Consider the following 12,935-nt stretch of genomic DNA (forward strand, 5'->3'; position numbering starts at 1 on the left):
ATTACGGAAGAATCAGCTGCCCTCAAGTCGGTCATCTTTTTTTCCACCGGCCGAAACACATCGAGTTTACTTCATATTCAGTAATACGACATTGTAACACACTACCGTTCAACTACCGTATTCAATAGATACTCGAGTAAAATCATGGCTGGTCGGTTACCGGCTTGTGTTGTTGACTGTGGCACAGGGTAAGTAAGCTAGCGGATGCTAACGCGTTAGCCCAGGTTGACACCGTGTAGTTTTGCTATAATAGATCGGTTTTATATTATAATATTTATTAACGTGAAGGATGGAATTAGGGGAGTTTTAATTAAGATGTGCTGCTTTACCTTGTTAATTCAACTCAACGCCAACCTTTTTGCCATCGGGTTGTTTGGTCCTATTTTATTTAGCCTGGCTGTACTTCCTCATTTACTTTCACTGTCTTCACTGGCCTAGCTACATAGCTATCATTTTCTGCTATAATACATGACTTGAATACATGAATGTATTATCTGTGAAAAAGAAAATGTGTATATTCCAATTTCATGCAAACATATTTGTTAGCCAGCCTGTAACCTAACTTCTAAAGCAGACCCCTCCCTAATACTGCTCATTCAAGGCTGGGCAGTCAATCTGTCACTAGTTTGTCACACTCAGATCAGAGATTAAGAGCCTGTGTGTCACTGACTGCACTGACTTGTTCCACACATTAGAGTACTTATCCTTGATGCTAATAATATACATTTTCGTCTGCTCAAAAAAGATCCCACTCTCTTTGATTGGATTTACTTGTGTGTAGGCCTACATTAATTGTAGAGTAAATATACAAATTGAGGGACTGATTCGTGTAGCCCAGGGGAGCCCAACCCTCCTCCTGGAGAGCTACCATCCTATCCACTCCAACCCTAGCACACCTGATCAACTTGATCTACAAGGTGACTGAGTAGCTAATTAGTAGAGGTGTGTGTGTGTGTGTGTGTGTGTGTGTGTGTGTGTGTGTGTGTGTGTGTGTGTGTGTGTGTGTGTGTGTGTGTGTGTGTGTGTGTGTGTGTGTGTTAATGTTTGAGTAGTCTCGCCTAGCCATGTAGGTCTGGGAATTTTAGTGGGCAGACCGTGAGAGAGATTGTGCTTGCAATTTCATTGGATGTTATATTCCTCCCTCCACACCCATAGAATGATTGCTTGTTACTATTATACGGAGAGTTGTTGCCCCATCCAAGCAAGGAATTTGATTTGGTTTAACGTGTCGCGAGGCATCGCTCATTTCAAACAGGTTTCCACCCCTTTGTTAGATAGACTACATTCTGCAAAGGATTTCTCCAGGCTTTCCGAGCTAGGAGGTTATGGTTTCAGTGAAAACCTGCAGGAGGGTTGCTCTCCCGGATGAGGGTTGGACGACCCCTGATGTAGCCTAATAATGGAAGCAGTAGTGCATTAAAGAATACATACAGTGCCAGTTCAACTCATTAACCCCCCCGCTCCCCCCAACCCACCCATCGTGCAACTGATGTAGGACACAAAAAAATCTCATGAATAATATCAAATGGCAATAATAAACATTTTAAAAAGCTAGCATGTGGTTGGGGGCCCTAGTCCATGGAAAGGGAGAGATGGACTGATTACCACATATTTTGCATAGAGACTTCCTCTTCTTCTTCTCCTTCTAGCCAACCAGGTTAGAGTGATGCATCATCTTGCTAGAACCTTCTCTCTTTTTCTTTTTAGATATACGAAGATTGGATACGCTGGGAACACAGAGCCACAGTTTATCGTTCCATCATGTAAGTTGAATTGTTTTAGACTTATTAGTATACAGTATTCTTTATTTTTTATTTTTTATTATCTATAAACAATAGTACTACAACTGTTTTTTTTTTTTTTTTTTTTTTTACTCTAGAATCATGATTTTCAACAAAAAAAATCTATTATGGACTATTTTAGACACATTTGACCAGACTCACACTGATGTGGTTCAGTTGGCGGGTGAACACACAAAACACCATGATCATTCTAAACACTAGCGTACATTGAAATTCAGTTTTGGATGTTGGAACATGATATTGTATCCTGAAAAGCTGAGATTATTTTCTCTTCAACAGTGGTCTTTGTAAAAAATGTATTTCTTATGATCAGGCTCATTGAGATTCTGGGGGAGTAGGACGTAAACAGGAGATAGGAAGTTGTCAGTTACTCCCCATGAAAGAAAGTTCCAGTTGAAATCCCTGCCTACATTTCAAGCACCTATTTGTCGATAGAATCCATGGTGCTGTCAAAGTTCACCGGATGGATAACTGCTCCCAGCCCCACTTGCATTATGATTGACCATCAGACTCTCCATCTATGGAGACTCTAACTTGGTGAGACTAGTTATTCGAGGCTTGCATGTATACGTACATATACATTTTTGTGAGTACTCATATTTATTGAAAGTGTTTTCTGCACTTGAAATCTGGTCATGCACTGCTTGAGAGGAAGCTATAGCCTAGTCATTATGCCCCTGCTCACTACAATCATTTACTAGTGTTGCCATGCCATCTTCCTGTCGGGCGGAAAGTACACAAGATGATAAAGCCTAGGCTACATTTAGAGTCTTCAGTTTCCAACATTAGCACCTTGTTGTGTAGGACGTTAATGGACATTTAAAAAGTTGACTCCTTACTAATTGAAATACTGTACGGCGTGTACGCCCACCTGCGCCATCACATTTCTAGCTTTCCGGCATAGTTTCAAGTTTATTGTTGCATCGCATTATACAAGTATAATAGTACATTTTAAAAGAATAAACATTCTTAAGGCTTCAATCCCCTTGACATTGCAGCGACAAGATATATAAAGTGGCAATAGTTATAAGAGAGAAGTGAGACAAATAAAGACAAATGACTACAGTTGTAAGTGACAAATAAGACCAGAGACAAATTGAGCAATAAAAAAGTGGTAGTAATACAAATAATAGAAATGGGGTGGCTGGGTACTTTGATGAACCTCCGGGCTTTGTGGTATATGCGAACCAAACGCGAAGTGTTGTTGGGGATTTTGGATGAGAAATTATTATGGTATTTAACATTCTCAACCTTTAGGTATTGCAATCAAAGAGTCTGCCAAGGTTGGAGACCAGGCCCAGCGCAGGATGATGAAAGGTGTGGATGATCTGGACTTCTTCATCGGTGACGAGGCCATTGACAAACCCAACTATGCCACAAAGGTAGGGTGGACAGGGTTCCCTAAACCTAAGCTTGATTGAAAGATCTTTTTCACTGTGTACTGTCTGCAACTGCAAACATCCATTCATACTGTGTCTGTCTGTCTGTGTGTGTGTGTGTGTGTGTGTGTGTGTGTGTGTGTGTGTGTGTCGTTGTGTGTGTCTGTCTGTGTACGTCTGCCTGTGTACGTCTGCATGCTTCCCTGTTTTCTAGTGGCCCATTCGTCATGGGATAGTGGAAGACTGGGACCTCATGGAGCGGTTCATGGAACAGGTCATCTTCAAGTATCTGCGGGCAGAGCCAGAAGACCACTACTTTCTCTTGGTCAGTTTAGAGAGTATACATTAGTATGGAAATGCTCATAATGCGTCAACAGCTATTGGAATCGGTGGGCACGTTATTGAGATAAATGGAGGAGCAGGCTCGAACTCACAGCAGCAAATGACTCATAGGGTTGTTATTATTTTTTTTATTTTATTTTTCACAGACAGAGCCTCCCTTGAATACTCCTGAAAACAGAGAGTACACGGCAGAAATTATGTTTGAGTCCTTCAACGTTCCCGGTCTATACATCGCTGTTCAGGTAAGTCCAGTACACCTTACCCCCCTCCGCCCTCATTCTCTAGTATAGACCTCAGTTGGATTTCTTTGTTGGTGGAGGTGGAAAGACATATGTGTTGTATCCCCCCAGGCTGTGCTGGCGTTGGCAGCCTCCTGGACATCCAGGCAAGTGGGCGAGAGGACACTGACCGGGACCGTGATCGACAGTGGAGACGGTGTCACCCACGTCATCCCTGTGGTAAGTGCCTTCGCTGGATTATCACAAGGCAACGCATGAACAGTAGATTTTCCATAATAGATTGAAGCGCATGCGTAGATATTTAAATCACTCGAACTGTGAGCTAGTGGTGTACAATTTGTGGTTCTTCTTGTCCTTCTCAGGCGGAAGGGTACGTCATCGGCAGCTGTATAAAGCATATCCCCATCGCTGGTCGAGACATCACATACTTCACCCAGCAGCTGCTGAGGGAGAGGGAAGTGGGGATCCCTCCTGAGCAGTCTCTTGAGACGGCCAAAGCTGTCAAGGTGTGTCCTCCTTCCTCTCCACACCTCTTACACCGTCTCTCACACTCAGCGTGCTGCCAATGTGGGGTCTCTCTCTCTCTCTCTCTCTCTCTCTCTCTCTATCTCTCTATCTCTCTATCTCTCTATCTCTATCTCTATCTATCTATCTATATCTATATATACATTGGCAAGAAAAAGTATGCGAATACTTTGGAATTGCCTGGTTTTCTGCATTAATTGTTCATAAAGTGGGATCTGATCTTCATAAGTATAGACAAACACAATGTGCTTTAGCTAATAACACTTAATTGAATACACCCGTTGAACATTCACAGTGCTAGTGGAAAAAGTAAGTGAACCCTTGGATTGAATAACTGGACAAACCTCCTTTGGCAGCAATAACCTCAAGCAAGCACTTCCAGCTGCGGATCAGAGCTGCATCATGTTCAGGAGGAATTTTGGACCGTTCTTCCTTACAGAATTACTTCAGCTCAGCCATGTTCTTAGGATGTCTGGTATAAACGTCTCTCTTGAGGTCATTCCACAGCATCTCTGTTGAGTTAAGGTCTGAGCTCTGACTGGGCCACTCCAAAAGGCAGATATTATTTTTCTGAAGCCATTCTGTAGTATATTTACTTCGATGTTTCTGGTCATTGTCAACTGGTCAACTTCCACTGAGCTTCAGCTAGCTGACAGCCACCCTGATATCCTGTATGATACCTTGATAAACTTGGGAATTCATTTTCCCCTTGATGATGGCAAGCTTTCCAGGCCCCGAGGCAGCAAAGCTTCCCCAAATCATGATGCTCCCTCCACCATACGTCACTGTTGAGATGGTGTTTTCATATTGGTATCCGGTGCCCTTTTTACACCATATAAAAAATTCAATTCAACCTTAGTTTCTAAGTTTCTTAGTTCAGTCCACAAAATATCTTCCCAGTAGTGTTGTCAAGATGCTCTTTGGCAAACTTCAGGCGCGCAGCAGTGTTTTTTGGTATGTGTTTTTTTAGAGCAGCGGCTTCCTCCCTGGTGTCCTGCCATGAACACCATGCCTGTTCAATGTTTTACATGTCGTAGACTCATGAACAGAGTCTTTTTTTTAGAATGTATACATAAATGCAGGTAATTCCAAAGGGTTCACTTACATTTAGTTGCCTGTGTGTGTATATATATATAATGTGTGTGTGGGGTACTGTGTTCTAGGAGCGGTTCAGCTATGTATGCCCTGATTTGGTGAAAGAGTTCAGCAAGTATGACACGGACGGGTCCAAATGGATCAAGCAATACACAGGCATCAACTCTATCAGCAAGAAAGAGTTCACCATCGATGTGGGCTACGAGCGCTTCCTTGGGCCGGAGATCTTCTTCCACCCTGAGGTAACCTGGTCATATTGATCATTCAGAGATTATAGCCTGCCCCATTGCTGTGTCTTCATTAAATTCACAGTCACCTTTCACTTCCCACAGTTTGCCAATCCTGACTTCACCCAGCCGATCTCTGAGGTCGTTGACGAGGTTATTCAGAACTGCCCCATTGACGTCAGACGTCCTCTTTATAAGGCAAGTCCCAACATCCTGGTTATAGCTCGCATACCTTAACAATAGGAAAGGATGCTTACTATTCTATGTTACTTGTTTTGGAGTGTTTCTAAGATTAGGTGAATGTACACTACAGCAAATATCTTGTCTTGTCTACCTCTTGCTATACAGAACATTGTTCTCTCCGGAGGCTCCACTATGTTCAGGGACTTTGGCCGTCGTCTGCAGAGGGACCTGAAAAGGACAGTAGACGGCCGGTTGAAAATCAGCGAGGAGCTGAGTGGTGGCAAGTTAAAGGTCAGACGCTGGGAACAGCCCAAATAGGTACAATGATCAGCATTGGCTCGGTAATGACGTAGCTGTATATTGAATTTATTGTGTGTCTTTTGCAGCCCAAACCCATTGATGTGCAAGTCATCACTCATCACATGCAGAGATACGCTGTCTGGTTTGGTGGGTCCATGTTGGCGTCAACGGTGAGTATTGGAACAGAATGGATCTTTATCACTCACTTCATGTTATCAATGGGAAATTAAAAGAAAAGTCAGGAATTTGAGTAGGATATGTTAGACTATAGGGCTGGGGTATGTAGCCTAAAATGAATATCTCTATGTTCAATCTTTTGGGAAAGAAGATGTTTATAGTCTGTCACAACATTGAAAACACAACTGAATGGGGCGCTTAGGTTAAGCGTCGACCATGTAACCGCAGGGTTCCTGGTTCGATTCCGGCCGCGGACATGTCCTGCTTGTCATCCCTTCTCTCTCTCTCTCTCTCTCTCTCTCTCTCTCTCTCTCTCTCTCTCTCTCTCTCTCTCTCTCTCTCTCTCTCTCTCTCTCTCACCCATCCTTCCAGTCATAAACTCATAATCTATACTGTCTCTGTCAATCAAAAGAAAAATACAAGTGGGACTGCCCCACTCAGAAAAAATAACTAAATACATCATGAGCATTTCTGAAACTTAGAAATGCTAACAAAACTCTTATCAGTCACTCGAAACACATCATGTTCATCATTTTCCCACAGTGTTCTGTGTGTGCCCTGTATGCGGTGTGATATTGTGTGACACCAGCAGGCTTGGCTTAGACCTCGCCATGGCTGCTTGCAGCTATACATTCTCTTTCTGTTTGTTTTGATGGAACACACCATCAGGTTTTTGCCTGAAATTGGGAATTTTAAACCAAAACCACGCGAAAGCTGCAACAAGACAAGCAGCAATGTCTCGTGCACTGAGCCTCTATGATTGACGGGTGGCGCATGACCGCTGCTCCAGTACAAATGGGAGAGGGCGAGCCCTTGAATGCCTCAGGTGTAAGCTCCATTCCAGAGTTACCGTGTCAGAGTTTCTTGTAAAAAAAAACATCACGCCACTTGAACAGTTTCTTCCCCAAAGCCGTAGCTCTCCTCAATAACTCCTAATCATTGCACCTTGCACTTTACATGTTTTTGCACTAGGTTGTACAGTGTATTTTCACTCATATTGGTACTGTATTGTCTTGAGTATTGTTGTGTTGTCGTCTCGTTGTTGTATGTACTGCAGCTTGTTCAGCATGGAGAATACCAAGTCATGTTCCTAGTGCACTGCACATGGCGAACAAAGTTGAATTGAATTGAATTGAATTGAGGTTGGCTTTGCTAGAGACTGCGGTCAGTGCATGATTTGGGCTTATGTAGCCTATGTAACTCACGATGCAGCTCATGGCCATTTCATGCATACAAATACATTGATTGTTGATTAAATAATGTAACCTAATTGATAATAAAACTCATATCTACTCTCCCCCCCAGCCTGAGTTTTACCAAGTGTGCCACACCAAAAAGGACTACGAGGAGATTGGACCAAGTATCTGCCGCCACAACCCTGTGTTTGGGGTCATGTCTTAAGAACTTCCCTCAGGAATCACTGGGGCTTGCAGTCGGATAAAGGTGGGAATGGAGAGAGCAACTGCACGCTACAGGTGCTGCTGATCTTGCCTATAGGGGGCAGCGTTTACCGAGAAATACAGGAAGAGAATGACCAGACCAAACCATCAGACGGGCACACTGTTGTGAATGTCTTCAAAGGAGAGTAAAATGGTGTCTAAGCCAAAAGCATCCTCAGAGCAATGTGTGTGTGGACTCAGAATAGTTCTAATGTTTAAAATCATGGTAAAAATAAATATCACTTATGGTTATTTGCCCAAAGTATATTATTATGGTATCCTAATAAATACAGGGTTGATGTATATTTAGTTGATCAATATCTCTTTAGTTCAGATGCACTCTCTCTCTCTCTCTCTCTGTATAGGTAGAGCTTGTTTATATTTCATATAAAGTTTTTTATATATATAATGATGGATAATCAAGAACAAAGTAACATGAACTCATAACAGCAATGTGACATTGACAATGTGGTTGTATTTCTCGCAAACCATAATTTAGTCGTACCATCAATTCAACATTGTGTACAATTAAAATCACTTTTTTTGTTGAATGTTTTGTTCATTTGTTTTTTTGTTGTTACATACTCACTTTGAAGCAGGCCTTGGAATATATTATGTTCTTGAACCCCGACTCAAAAAAGTAGAATAATTGATGTCTAAATTACTGTTGAACCATCACTGTTGCATCTCATTTGTACTGTACTCTAATGACAAAGTGTGGATTTCAACACCTACCAACATTCCAATAAAGGCAGATATTTCTATAAGTGTGTTTTTGATGTGACAGGTCTCCATGGCAATGCCGTCATTGAGTTAGGAGGCCCGTCAAAGGCTCAATTGAGGAAGAAAAGGACTAGCATCTTTGATGCAAGCCGATTGTATATGCATCTCCATTATGCAAGCAGTGATATGATATCGTAAAGATTCCGTGTAATTTTAAACGATTCGATTCAATAGTACCATGCGATTTGATTCAAAACGGTTCAACTCAATGCAATGCACTATTAATTTGTCTAGATCATTTGTCATTCTTATCATCACAAACCAATTTTAACATTAGTATTCCAGTTTAAATATTTCTTGAGAAAAGATGAGTCAATCTGTCTTTGTTTCATTTAAGACATTTTTGTCTATCAAAGAAGATAAATCATGGTATCATGGACAGCAGAAAGGTATTCTAGAAAACTGAAAAGGTACAATACTTTGCAACTGAAGTAAAGGGACCAGCAACATGACCAGTTAAAGGGATGTCAAGGACCTAGGAGCCAGGTCGACATGAGAGGAGACACCTTTTCCTACAGGGGGTCTGATTTAAAAAAAGAAAAAAAGCTTTTTCTTATGGTGTTTGAGAAAAGGGTACAGACAAATATAACTTACAATTGAAGCAATCGACAAGGCTATGGGGGGGCCTTGCAGAGGGGGCACATCCTTAGTGCCCCTCACCACGTCCATTAGGACCATTCGTACTGTGTTGAATACCAGTGTGACTGCAGTGTCTCATTCTAGCCTGTCTGGCGAGTTATCTGACAGATCAGTGTGGGCGGACAATCATGGTGTGACTGAGAATGTGGATATACTGTATGTTGTATAATTTGCAGGGCTCCCACGGGTCCTTGAAATCCTTGAAAGTTTGTGAATTTGAGAGAAAAAAAATCAAGGTCTTAAAAGTTTTTGAAAATAGAAATGGGCCATTGAATGTGCTTGAATTCCCCTCTCTCTCTCTCTCTCTCTCTCTCTCTCTCTCTCTCTCTCTCTCTCTCTCTCTCTCTCTCTCTAAAAAAGTAAGTCTTTGTATTGCTTAACTTTACACATATTTCACAATATATTGTTTTGCTGTGGTAGAGAAGGCAAGAGACCATCTTGTGTTCACACATTCAAGGCTCTCTTTTTAATTGGTGTCTGTGAGCGGATAGTTCCTATTATATAAATTCTCATCTAGATCTGTCTCCAACTATGCCGTGTTGGGTCCTTGAATTTGAGGGAATTGAGTCTTGAAAGTCCTTGAAAGGTGCTTGAATTGGATGTTTCAGAAGGTGTGGGAACTCTGATTTGTGTTCATGTACCCCCTGACTCCTAAATCTTTGGATAAAATAATAACGGTCAGGCGTAAACATATGAAGCTGGTACTGTAGGTTGGAGATGCCAGATATGCTGGCAAAACTATGACCTAACCGACACACCTTTCTTTCCATCTGTGATGAAATGTGTCTTTTGTATCTGTGGGTTGGATTGTATTCTAATGTAAAGCAGTTATTTTAAAACTCATATTTGATCTCACGTCATTGCTTTCATGGCGATCCAGTGGTGATCAGACACGCTCTCAGAGCTTTGCTACTTACTGTCTGTTCCACAGGTGTCCACAGAATTAGGAAAATACGCTTTTAACTACTGTGCTCCTCAGACTTGGAACAATCTTCAGGGTAGACTGAGGTTGGAGCACTTGGTGATTCATTATTGTGTGCATATTGTATTTTACTGTGTTGTATATTCAATGTGTTGTTTTGTAATTCAATGTATGTGGACAGGTCACACCTGCAAAAAAAGACTGTGGTGTGTTTTCCACAGATGACTAAAGGTTAAATAAAAACTAAATAAAAACAAAAGAAGAAATTCAAGGAACTGCAAATGGACATTCGCTCAGAGAAATGTTGAATGTACTGTTTCCTTGGTAACTGGGGAGGTCATTGGAGTTAATATTCTCTAATGCACCCACACTACTCTGATAATCTACTATAATCATCAGAATAGAAACAAGATACATAATCATCATGTACTGCATAAAGAGACAATAGCTTTCTGATTGTGAAGAGGCGTGCATCCTTCTTTGCTGTTGGAGGTTGCATCAAAGGATGTGTTAATTGCCTGGTCAGTGATTGAGACAGCCTGTAGATTTATGGAATTAAAGTATTGTATTGTAGCTATGGTCAATGAACACGATAGGCATTGTCGCATTCCCCCACATACCTGGTCTAGCTGTTACATCTATTCTGTACTTGCCCTTGTATATTGTTGCTTGGTACTGTAGAACCCAGGGAAGCACTGCTCTTCCATTCCAGTCGGGACTATAAGTAAAGTAAGTCATTTGCATTTGGCAGCAAAGGACAGTCAAAATGATTCCTTTCATTGTGTTCTTTTCTGCAGTTCATGCACTCAGGGGTTGGTACAGTAGGTTGATCAGTTATGAAGGCAAAAGAGGGGGTTGTCATCATATGGTGCTGCTTTTGGGGACAGTAACTCACTCACTCTTCTAAGGGTCATTGTATCTTTCCTTAACTATGAAGTATATTCTGAAAATCATTGAGGCTTTGTGCTGCTTTTCAATCAGTGATAGCTTGGTTCTTGCAATCTCCTATGGCTATATATATCATTAATAATAACTATAGTTGGCATAACAACGATAGTCAGGAGTTGGAAGTTGTCTTAAGTCAGTGGAGGTTTGAGGAAAGTGATTTTGACTGCTGCTATTTAGAGATGTTCTTCATAATTATGCCAGGCTTCTTCTCTCCCCGCTCCTGCCCACACCAATGATACTGTCTCCTCTGAATGTGGATCCCTTCAGTAATTAAAGATAGGCCATAGTGATTACACGGATCACATTTTTGCAGAAAATCACCTTAGTGTGAAATTAGGCAGTATAATCAGAAAGAAAGAACATATTAAGATAAATGTGCCAATTACAAACAATACCCACAATGCAAATCCAAAGCCTGTAGTTTTTATATTTGTGCTAGCTGAGGCCACATTTCATAATTACTGTATGTCTCCTCTACCACCATGATGACTTGCACTGTATTTTTCTTAACCTCGATTTGATTTGATCTTGATGATATGCCTTTATAGCTCTATGAAACGGAACAAAAAGCATTAGTTGCAATAATGTGATGGGGGGGCAAACAATGTTTTGTCCATCAAATATGTATGATTTCCTTCTTACATATTTAATGTGCAGAAACCTACTGTAGGTACTGTATGGTATAATTGTTCTTGGAAAATGTAATGCAGATCCTTTGTGCTGCACATCCATGAATTTGACAACCAGAAACAGTGGGCTAATATTGCGGTAAACAGTTTCACTGCTTGTGTTTGACACATCTATAAATAAGTCTTTGTGTTTCTTCTCTGATCTAGGTAGCTTAACACATCATCAAGCATAGCAGCTGAGACTGCTTTGTCCAGGTCTCAAGCCAGATTGGTGCATATGAGCAGATACAACATATTTAGCTGGGAGTTGACCAGAGACTGCCACACATCTACAGTTAAACCACATTTCGGGACATTACATAGTGAGATATTTCCCTGTAAATAGCCTACATTGGCTTTAGCTCAGTGGGCTGAGGCACTAATATTATGAGTGAGGTGTAAGAAACTTTGGACATATCTGTAAACATGTTCTCACATTGTTACAAACAAGTCGAATTTCACTTTGATTAACTTCACTTTTGAAACAAAGCTGCCTATCTCCTCAATGAGATAATCCTGCCGACTAACCGACTGATCCTTGGGATATTTGTGGTATTCTGTAGTAAGAAAGTAGTTAGGAAAGAATGAGACCGGGAGACACGCAGCTGCTGTTCACTTCGCACGTTTAGTCAACTTCTCCTTCACATCCGTAAGTGCATACATCACTTCCGTCACTGCATACATCACTAACATACTAGCGCCCACTGGCGGTATAAACAGGACACAACAATATTGTGTGACTGCACTCTTCTGTCTCGAAATGAGACGAGACCAGTGACCATGGAACACTCAGTATGCTCAGAAGTGTTGCAAGTTTATTATTATTTTTATTTTTTACTTTTGCATTTATTTTGATAATATATATTGTTGTTGTAATTGTTTTTCTTTTATCAACATTTTTATTATTTGTTTACTTTTTTGTTTGTTTTGTTTTCTGTTGATATGTTTGTGATGTACCTGTGTGTTTGTGTTATAAAACTGGAAAACCCATAAATAAATCATAAAAAAATAAAAAAAAATAAAAAAAGAAGTGTTGCAAGTGTTTCTCATTCAGAGGGAAACGGAGCAGTGACGGGAGAAACTCAGCGCGGCCGCGATGATTGGTGCCTGAGACCGTTACTTACAGTACAGCCTAGTGAAGAGCGACACTGTTGCATTCTGCGGTGTGAAGAAAACCGTTATACACTCTAAACGGCGGAAACACTGGAAAAACGAAAATTGGTGAATTTATATATTCTTTATTTTGACAATCATTGAAAAGTTAAAG

The 12,935-nt window shown here is 41.0% G+C and overlaps 1 protein-coding gene across 1 annotated transcript; it reads left to right on the top strand.

The window, feature by feature from the left end:
• Positions 1-8,259, top strand: LOC308157540 (actin-related protein 3). The gene is made up of 12 exons (XM_080531119.1): positions 1-188; positions 1,708-1,763; positions 3,060-3,184; positions 3,396-3,506; positions 3,670-3,765; positions 3,874-3,981; positions 4,125-4,268; positions 5,451-5,624; positions 5,715-5,807; positions 5,958-6,083; positions 6,179-6,262; positions 7,575-8,259. Exons 1-12 carry the CDS (start codon positions 145-147, stop codon positions 7,668-7,670), a joined length of 1,257 nt encoding a protein of 418 aa, XP_080387245.1. The 5' UTR covers positions 1-144; the 3' UTR covers positions 7,671-8,259.
• The last annotated feature ends 4,676 nt before the right edge of the window (positions 8,260-12,935 follow it).

This window comes from Nansenia antarctica (assembly GCF_963989245.1).
Source record: "Nansenia antarctica genome assembly, chromosome: 5".
Lineage (NCBI taxonomy): Eukaryota > Metazoa > Chordata > Actinopteri > Argentiniformes > Microstomatidae > Nansenia > Nansenia antarctica.